This window comes from Pinus tabuliformis, chromosome 3_2 (genome assembly GCF_031772625.1).
Source record: "Pinus tabuliformis cultivar Carrire ecotype Pingquan chromosome 3_2, CPIR1, whole genome shotgun sequence".
Classification (NCBI taxonomy): Eukaryota; Viridiplantae; Streptophyta; class Pinopsida; order Pinales; family Pinaceae; genus Pinus; species Pinus tabuliformis.
In genome coordinates this window covers 942,858,890-942,868,934 of record NC_142302.1, presented here as the reverse complement: position 1 = coordinate 942,868,934, position 10,045 = coordinate 942,858,890, and the positions used below count along the sequence as shown (strand labels likewise).

At 36.4% G+C, this 10,045-nt stretch overlaps 1 protein-coding gene across 1 annotated transcript; it reads left to right on the top strand.

Annotated features, from left to right (window-relative positions):
* Positions 1-2,555: 2,555 nt before the first annotated feature.
* Positions 2,556-9,844, top strand: LOC149183739 (sugar transporter ERD6-like 6). The gene is made up of 9 exons (XM_089417230.1): positions 2,556-3,034; positions 3,253-3,315; positions 3,402-3,491; positions 3,687-3,746; positions 3,945-4,010; positions 4,313-4,378; positions 4,500-4,575; positions 9,184-9,304; positions 9,427-9,844. Exons 1-8 carry the CDS (start codon positions 2,822-2,824, stop codon positions 9,189-9,191), a joined length of 642 nt encoding a protein of 213 aa, XP_089273356.1. The 5' UTR covers positions 2,556-2,821; the 3' UTR covers positions 9,192-9,304; positions 9,427-9,844.
* Positions 9,845-10,045: the final 201 nt, after the last annotated feature.

Genomic DNA, 10,045 nt, shown 5'->3' with positions numbered 1-10,045 from the left:
GTATTAATAAGAGCTCCTTCTCCTTAGTATTTCATGTGTAAATGTACTGGTTCATATGTGATTTTTATGGTTGTTATGTCCTTGTTATTTATGTTGGTTATATGTTGGTTATGAGTATGTTTTATGACAGACTTGATGCATGTCTCTTATCATTTTTGGATTATCAAATGAATGAACAATGAATATATGACCTAATAGATGATAATGTAGTTGCTCTGATGAGGAATCAATGTTTCCTTACGAATATCAAACAAGTATGGGACCCATATGTTCATATGTGTATTTATGACCTGTAGATTTCATGTTCATGATATGTTTGACAAAATGTTTGTCATGGCTAGACCTTGTTAGGTCAAGTTTACGAGAGCTTCACTGGGGGAGCAATATCATACCACGTGGCTTTATATTGAGGAAAAAATGACATAATATATTGGGGAATATATAGGGGGTAAAGTGTTTTTATATTGGCAAATATAAAAAAATTGAGCTTAAAGTTAATGAAAACTTATAAAAGGATTTAATTTTTTTTAGTGAAAAAATGAATACCTACAATATCTAGTGAAGTTGTATTGGGTTCATATTGCTAGGGGTTTAAATATTGTGATTTTTAGAGGGATTTTCCAATATGTAGTCAAATTAAGGGTATTGTTTAATATGCCACAAACGCATGTGATATGTCAGAGGTTCACTGAGTGAATCTCCTGTGGTCAAGTTATTGTCTTAGATTTGTATGGAAGGCTTTGTCCTTGTGTCATTCATGGTTTTGGAAAGTGTCATTAAGTTTTGGGCAGAGGTCTGGATCATAACCTGAAAAGTTTCTCAAATCTCGTGGTTGTAGGCACATAACTGGGTGAAAAAGACTACAGTCGCTCCCTTGTATGCACCATGCATGTCACTGGAGGGTTGTGGTTGAAATCAGGAAATGTTGTGCCAACGTCTCGGAGATCAAGGCACTAAAAAAAGAGGTTTAATTCAGGGTCTAGGTACCTAGAATGGTGGTTTAGCCTTTGGGAGTCCTATAACACCTAATAGAAAAGTCATTAAGGGTTTTGGATTGTCGATTCCACTTCCTTAAGGTGATCTAGGAGGTTGAATCATATCATAGTAACTATTCATCGTATATTTACCCTGGTATGCCGATAACTTGGGTAAATGTAGGAGGAGGGCGTTACTCAAATGTTTACCTTGGCACAATTTATTATTCACTAGTAGTTGCAGAGTTCCCATTTTTTACCTTGGAACAATTTATTATTCACTAGTAGTTACAGAGTTCCAATTATTTACCTTCATACAATATTTTATGCACCAACAATTGTAAGGTTCTAATTGTTTTAACTTGACATGGTTTATTATTCACCCATTGTTGTAGTTTTAATTTCTCTCTTGTAATTCATCTAGTTCTAGCAATGGCCTAACTGATTTAGCCTTGCAATTTTTCTCTTTTAGGACAAAATCCTAGAGACGATCAATCAAAATATATCCCTCCATCAATCCTAATGAATTAATCCTAGTTCTCTATCAAAGTTATATCCAACACTACAACCTATTGCTCAATCTTGAACAACACTTCCATTTGCCTAACAAATTCAATTGTATCTATCATTCCATCAAACATACATGTATCTATTAACTCAAGATTAATCCATCAATGACTTCTTTCTTAAGTTGATCTTTATTTATATTTATGTTGTAAGTGTGCTCTATATTGGATCTTGGCCGGAAAAATTTTGATTTTTAAATAAATAAATAGATAAAATTTGATTTAAAAAAATATCCTTTAACCAATACATCATCTCTATCGTTGGGTTTTCGGAAAAGAAAACATGGCTTTTCTCTGTGTTGCGATCCCTTCGAAAAACAAGTCTGAGCGTACTATGCAATCATATTGTCTGTTTAAAGTTTCGCAGACGGGAATGCACTCGTCCTCCCGCCCCGATGATGTCTCATACATTTTATCTAAATATCTTTTCTTTTCAAAAGTAACTTTTAAAAGCACTGGAATATGATGTCTCATACTTTATAATACTTTTAAAAGCACTAGAATATGGAAGAAGATTTTTCTTCAGGATTATTAAGGAAGATGTTCCTCAAGATTATTGTGATCATCAACTGAAAAATAATATGGTAAATGTGTGAAGTGACATCTATGGAATACATATTTTCTTTTTTGTTGTTTTAAATAAAAATAGCTTAAATAAAATTAAAATATTAAATATATCAAATTAATTGGTATTATTTTTTTGAGTTAATATTTTTTTTTAAATAAATAATTAAATAAAATTTTAATTTAAAAAAATTATGTTATTATACTTTCAAATAAATTAAGACTTATTATCTATAACTACCACTCTATAAGTTAATTTTCTGCCCTTTGTTTAACATCGTCGGCGTTCCCTTTACACCCTAAGGTACACATGCTAGTTAGGCCGATAGGCCTTCCTTTGAAAGGGACCTTTCGTCGTCCTTTTCTTTCCAATGTTGACACCTGGCATCTAGGCCGTTCAGCGAATTCAGCGTCTTCTTCAATTACTTGTCATGCTGTCCGTTTTCTGCTCTGAGAGGCATTTACTTGTCATGCTGTCCGTTTTCTGCTCTGAGAGGCATTGAGGGGGAGGGTTATATCTTTCATTTTCCAGTAGTGCACGCCATTATCTGCGGGCAACATCTAAATTTCCATTGTGATAGGATTAAAATAAATCTCTGTTCTGCAAGCTCTGTTTGCCCTTCCTCGCCTTCTCAGTTTGATAAAAAAAATTCAGTGCAATATCTCCCCCAATTTTGAAGATTTGTCTAGGTTTGATTATCAAAATCAAAACCAGTCATGGGTTTCAAGGAGGACCTGGAAAAGGGAGCTGTGGGGGTGAATGGCGATGTGAAGCTGCCTCTATTGCGTAAGGAACATGGGAAAGAGTACTACAGAAGAAGTCATAAAAAGGGCAAGGGCAAGAGTTCCGAAGCCTTCCAAGGAAGCGTTGCAACTGCTCTATTTTGTACTGCGGTTGTCGCAATGGGGCCCTTGCAGTTCGGCTTCTGTGTAAGTTCACTTTGCTTGTCTGGAATTCATTTGCTTATTTGGGTGAAACTATACAAGCCAATATCCGTACCAATTTGGTTTGTTATGGTATTGTATACAGTACTATGTGCAGAGATAAATTATAAAGTTTTGATGTGATTAATTAATAATCTGGGTTTGGAGGATGTTTTGGGATAGAAACTGATTTTGTGATATCAATCGGCCATGCCATATTGCAGAATGGATACTCGTCCCCTAGTGAGGATGGAATTATCAGTGACCTCAGCCTTTCTCTCTCACAGGTATGTTGGAATGGCTAAGTGTATCAAAGTAGTTATGTGAATGAGATGCTTAACGACCCCTAATATTTTATTGTTTCAACAAACAGTATTCTGTGTTCGGCTCGCTATCAAATGTAGGAGCAATGGTGGGTGCCATAGTCAGTGGGCAAATTGCCGATTTCATCGGGCGTAAAGGGGTGGGTATGGCTGTATTATACATTATGTATTTTGTTATTAGGAATAGGGTGGATATATAATATACGAACCCAACCCTGCAAAATAAACTTTGTCTGTCTTCACAAAATATATGGATGACGGGCTATCTATATTTATAGTCAGCCAATAAGTTCATTTTTCTTATATATCATTCACAATGGTGGTGTTCTATACAGGCTTTGATAGTGGCTGTGATTCCAAATATTATTGGTTGGGTTACAATCTCTGTTGCAAAGGCAAGTTTACGTGCCCTTGATCAAATTATCCCGATAGATACAGTGAACATTAGGGATCTCTTTTACATTTTTTTTTTTAAATATCATATTGTATATATGACACGGACACTAACTGTTTTCTAGTTACATTGTGAAGCCAGAAAAGAAAACAATTGGCCAATATGTAATGCACTCACTTCCTTTTATTAATTATTTCAGGATGCTTCATTCCTGTATTTAGGGAGGTTACTGACAGGCTTTGGAGTGGGAGTCATTTCCTTCACTGTAAGTGGAACCTCATTTCTTTGGGCAAAACTCAGGAGTATTTGGCTGTTGGATTTTTCTTGTAGCGATCGATGCAGTTTTATTTGAATTAGGTCATTTCTTTGGGCAAAACTCAGGAGTATTTGGCTGTTGGATTTTTCTTGTAGCGATCGATGCAGTTTTATTTGAATTAGGTCATTTCTTTGGGCAAAACTCAGGAGTATTTGGCTGTTGGATTTTTCTTGTAGCGATCTATGCAGTTTTTATTTGAATCAGGTCATGGATTTGAATCTCAATGATATTCTGTGGCCTTGTTGTGATAGGTCCCTGTTTACATAGCAGAGATAGCTCCCAAACACTTGCGAGGTGGCCTTGGTGCAGCCAATCAGGTGGGTTTTAAATTATCTTTGCCTTCCATAAGTTCAGCCATCCTATGCAGCTAGATGGATTTCCCTTTCTAGAGAATTAAAGATCTTAAGCAAGAATAACTAAGTGGCTATTTTGCAACAGCTTTCTGTGACAATTGGTATCATGCTGGCATATTTGTTTGGGTTGTTCCTTGGTTGGAGGGCTCTAGCCGTTGCAGGTAAGTTCCATTTTCGGTCGTGTTGGATGTTGGAGATTACTTTTACTTGAATGATAGCTGTTATTACACAAGGTGCAGATCAAGTAGTCGTTGCAAAAGCTGGAAAGGTATTGTCTTTTGTTTATAGCAAACAACTGACATTGAGATTAAGAGAAGATTTTTCTTGAATATTGTACTGGAAGAGGCTAAAATTTTCAGTGGTCTATGGTACTGGTCTCAGGAATATAAACAAAAGATCGAAAATAATTACCTTTCCAGCTTTTGCAACGACTACTGGATCTGCACCTGGTAATTATTTCTCAATTTCTCATTATTGTACTGGAAGAGGCTAAAAGTTTCAGTGGTCTTGGACTCTTGGACATTCCTTCTATATTCAACCAAATACATTTTGGTCTATGGTTCTAGATTTCCTTCCCTTATGATTAAGTATAATATGAGTTCAATCTAGTTCTTAGGAGATTGTTGATGTCTGGACTCTGGAGTTCTTACTTGGTAAAAATTGTGCAACTCCTTGAGAGTTAACATTGGTGACAAACAATATGTAGATTATGGTCTGTGACATGGCATGGCCATCACCGTTATCTTTACAAACTGATTCTAGATGATAAGAGAGCTCAGAAACATCATCTCGATTCATGACAGAAGGTGATAGATAGTCTGCCAGGACTTTGTTGGACTCTAGAGTCTACTACAAATCTCTATTGTTAAAGGAAACCCTTAGCAGATGATGACCTTATTTGAACCGTGTTGTGAGAATTTTGGGGTTGTTGGTAATGGAGAATTGAGTAGAAAGGTTAACCCCAGTTTGTGAGCATACCCAAATTGTAATACTTTAAAGCTGAAAATAATTTTGCACTAGAACGCTGATTTTGAGCAGTCTTGACTCTGAGATGCCTCTGCAAATATTTCATCATGTGATCTGTCATGAGTCGAAGTATCTGAGCAGGTTGTTGATGTCTGGAGTTCTTACTTGGTAAAAATTGTGCAACCCCATGGGAGTCAACATCTGTGACAAACTCTATGTAGAGTATGGTCTGTGACATGGCATAGCCATCACCTTTATCTGTACATTCTGATTCTGGATGATAAGAGAGCTCAGAAACATCATCTCGATTCAAATTGTGCAACTCCTTGAGAGTTAACATTGGTGACAAACAATATGTAGATTATGGTCTGTGACATGGCATGGCCATCACCATTATCTTTACAAACTGATTCTAGATGATAAGAGAGCTCAGAAACATCATCTCGATTCATGACAAAAGGTGATAGATAGTCTGCCAGGACTTTGTTGGACTCTAGAGTCTAGTACATGTTGTGAGAATTTTGGGGTTGTTGGTAATGGAGAATTGAGTAGAAAGGTTAACCCCAGTTTGTGAGCATACCCAAATTGTACTACTTTAAAGCTGAAAATAATTTTGCACTAGAACGCTGATTTTGAGCAGTGTTGACTGTGAGATGCCTCTGCAAATATTTCATCATGTGATCTGTCATGAGTCGAAGTATCTGAGCAGGTTGTTGATGTCTGGAGTTCTTACTTGGTAAAAATTGTGCAACCCCATGGGAGTCAACATCTGTGACAAACTCTATGTAGAGTATGGTCTGTGACATGGCATAGCCATCACCTTTATCTGTACATTCTGATTCTGGATGATAAGAGAGCTCAGAAACATCATCTCGATTCATGACGGAAGGTGATAGATGCCTGCCAGGATTTTGTTGGACTCCACTATAAATCTCCAACCTTAAGGGAACCCTTAGCAGATGACCTTAGAACCGTATTGTGAGAATTTTGGGTTTGTTGGTAACGGAGAATTGAGTAGAACGGTTAACCCAAGTTTGTTAGTATACTCAAATTGTATTAGTTTAAAGCTGAAAATAAATTTGCACTTGCATGCTGATTTTGAGATGCCTCTGCAAACATTTCACCATGCGATCTGTCATTACTCAGATTATTTATATATGTATTGAGCTCTGGTTTTTCATATTTTCCCTGTATATCTATTCAAATAATAAAAAAAAAGAAAATGTGCTCTACAGCAGAAATGAGTGCGTGTAATAATTTTGGAATCATATTGGTTATTCACTCTTTCTTCTCCTTGTAAGTACTTCTCTTTAACCAATCTTCTTCTGTTTCTTTTGTCTGCTGTGTTCTATCATGGCAAGAATGTATTCTGTCTTCTCCTTGGAAAGAATTTGTATCTTACTCATATTACCAGTCCCTTTTGTTTTGTTTCATGCATGTAATTTTGGTTGTATTTTTTTCATTAGGAGAGATACAAGTTGTGATACAGAGGAAGTTATGCACATCACATAATGTACTTTTTCTTCTCCTTGTGAGGGATTTTTGTCTTGTTACCGATGTATCATTCTTCGTCTGTTTTTCTTTGCTGTTCTATCATATCCAAGAATGTACTCTTTCTTATAATTGGAAGTAATTTATATCTTACCAAGATTAAAATTGTACTCTATTATTCTCATGTACCAGTCGCGTCTGTTTATTGTTTTTTTATTAGGAGTGATAAAAATTGTCATTGCCCATTATTCTCATGTACCAGTCGCGTCTGTTTATTGTTTTTTTATTAGGAGTGATAAAAATTGTCATTGCCCATTGGTAAATCATAGAACAGTCTTATGCTCTTTCTTTTCTCTGTTGTTCCATTGTGCCAATGATGTGCACTTTTTTTTATCATTGTAAGGAATTTATATCTTACTATTTGGCTTCATGTATATCTTATATCTCACTACTCTTTCTTATCATTGTAAGGAATTTATTTCTTACCATAATTTATACCAATCTCTTGTTTCGCTTCTTGTATCATATTTTGTTATAATTGATTTTTATTAGGAGAGGCACAAGTCGTGATTGGGAGGAAGCTATGCACATGTAATTTGAATTTCCACATATCTCCGCTGGTCTGTCATGAGCGTATTAGCTGTTAATTTGTTAATGTTTAGTTTCATGGCACTTTTAATGAGAATTATCGAGTAGACAAATTTTGCATTAAGTGCTTTTCTCTTCTTTGAAGAAACAAATGGTTCTCGTTATGAGTGTCCTCTTTTTTGTCTTTATAAATGCAAACAAACACAGAACACAGAGAAACTCTTAATAAGCCAAAGAGATCCACTGGGGTTATGGGGTTGGATACCCACAAACACAGAAGTTACCATAATTTACATAAACCAAATAGATGCACGGAACACACAAGTTGTGTTGGGGTGTGGGCTGGATACCCACAAACACAGAAGGATACAAAGAAACTCTGGGTGTGGGAATGGATACCCACAGACACAGGACACAAAGAAACTCTTAATAACCCAAAGAGATCCACTGAACACATGTGATATTGATAATGGAAAAAGGGAAGATTCTATTACATCAACTTTAATATTTTGGGTGTGAATGGAGTAAGGGAAGATTCTGGTGCGGACATTGAAGCAGAAAGGACGTGTGAATGGAGTAAGGGAAGATTCTGGTGCGGACATTGAAGCAGAAAGGACATGCAGAAACTCTTAATAAGCCAAAAGAGATTCACTGAGAACATATGTCTTGTTGAAAATGGAGAAAGGGAAAATTCCATTACATCAACCTTAGTATTTTGGTACAGAGGATCACTTAAAACTTTGAGTTGCTTCCCACTATTTTAAGTCACATTGATATAGCAAAGAGTTACGAATGTTGGAAAAACATGAAAGGAAAACTGAATATTTTAGAAAGTTTGGAAACATTTTCTTTTTCCACTGATGTTTAATGATCCCATCCAAAGCCCTATACTCCATACGGAAATAAACTACATGCTAAAATAATGAAGGAAATGGACATGACCGCAATAAGTACTGTTTGCAATTTCAAACACCAGACATACAAAAGATTTAGCCTGATTTGTTTGACACAAACTGCTCAGAGCATGAAAGAATGACACGTGATTGTTGCTCATCTAGAAGAATGAAGACGAAAGAAATTTTATTAATGTCTACACATGACGAATATATAAAAGGGGACTGCTAGGCATACCAAAAGTATACAGATAAAGCATAAACCGGTAAACCTTTTAACGTAGATATAGATATAAAAGAGCTAGTGTGATCGTCGTCAATCACTGAGATTGTTCTCCGAGGAATGGCCCGGACTGAGTGGATCAGGCTGGATAATCTGGAAGAGCTGGGTGCTTCCACGATGGTACAGACAGACAAAACTTCAATGTACCTTAAGCCATAAAATCACATTATTCATTTGCTAACCAACTCCTTCCTTGCAAATTTTAGGCCTAAAGCAATTTCCCAATATTTTCCCAGATTCCTACTTTGTTGAAATAAATTTAAGTTATCTTCCCATAGCGTTTCTCTAATTATTTGTTTTGGGAGGTTTTGGGAGAGGGAACGGGGAAGATTAGTTATTTATTTTCAGATGGGCTACTGGCACCTGTTACCCTGAAAATTCTGCTCATATGATCTATCATAGGCTGCACTTCCAATTTCCCAATAACAGAATGGGCTGCACTTCCAATTTCCCAATAACAGAATGGTGCCCTGAGTATTTATTTGGACATATTTTGTTACCATATAAAATATTAAGCATTCCTTGAAATTGACTATTTGTTTTGCTAGGATGCTGATGATTCAGTGCCTTTCTTCTGGGGCACTGCAGCTGATGATTACCTTGTATTATTTGATGAGCCAAATGTCTTGAAAGAAGGATGTGGAAAATCTTTTGCTCCATTTCCCCGAGGTAATATAGGACTGCTAAATTAGAGCTTATCTGTTTTTTAGCTATCTGGCACATGAAAGTGTAGCTGAATGTTGGCTATAGAGCCTCTAATGTAATATTGGTTGTTGCATTTGCCTTCACAGGTTGTTACTTCTCTACATCATGTGGATTGCACATCCTTTGAATAAGCTGATGCCAATGCCTCGTGTTGATAGTGCATTTGGCAATAGCAAGATCTCTTCCTCTGGCTGGGTAGAATCCTCTCATGGCAAGCTCATCCTCGTGTTGATAGTGCATTTGGCAATAGCAGGATCTCTTCCTCTGGCTGGGTAGAATCCTCTCATGGCAAGCTCATTACTAATACTTCGCAAGAGTTCACGTATGATAATTTAATGACTTTTCAAGCACTTGGAGAGCAACAGATTGTGAACCAAACGATAGCAACCAATAGTAAGGTTATTGTAGAGGCAGCCACAGGAATAGAATTATCCTCTCAAGATGATGACTTCTTCACTTTATATTTAGATTTCAATTCTCCTATGGCTGTAATCAATGTTTCAAATGCACTTAATAAAAATGTATCCATTGTTGACTCTAGTGGAACGTTCTTCAGCTCTCTGAATAATAATCAAAATGCAGGGGGAGACGATACAAGCACCAACACCCAACAGATGTACAATTATCAAAGCACTCAAGGTTGCTATTCCAAGCAAGTTAAAGCAATCAACTCAACACTTGGGATCAAATCCCACAAAGCAATTC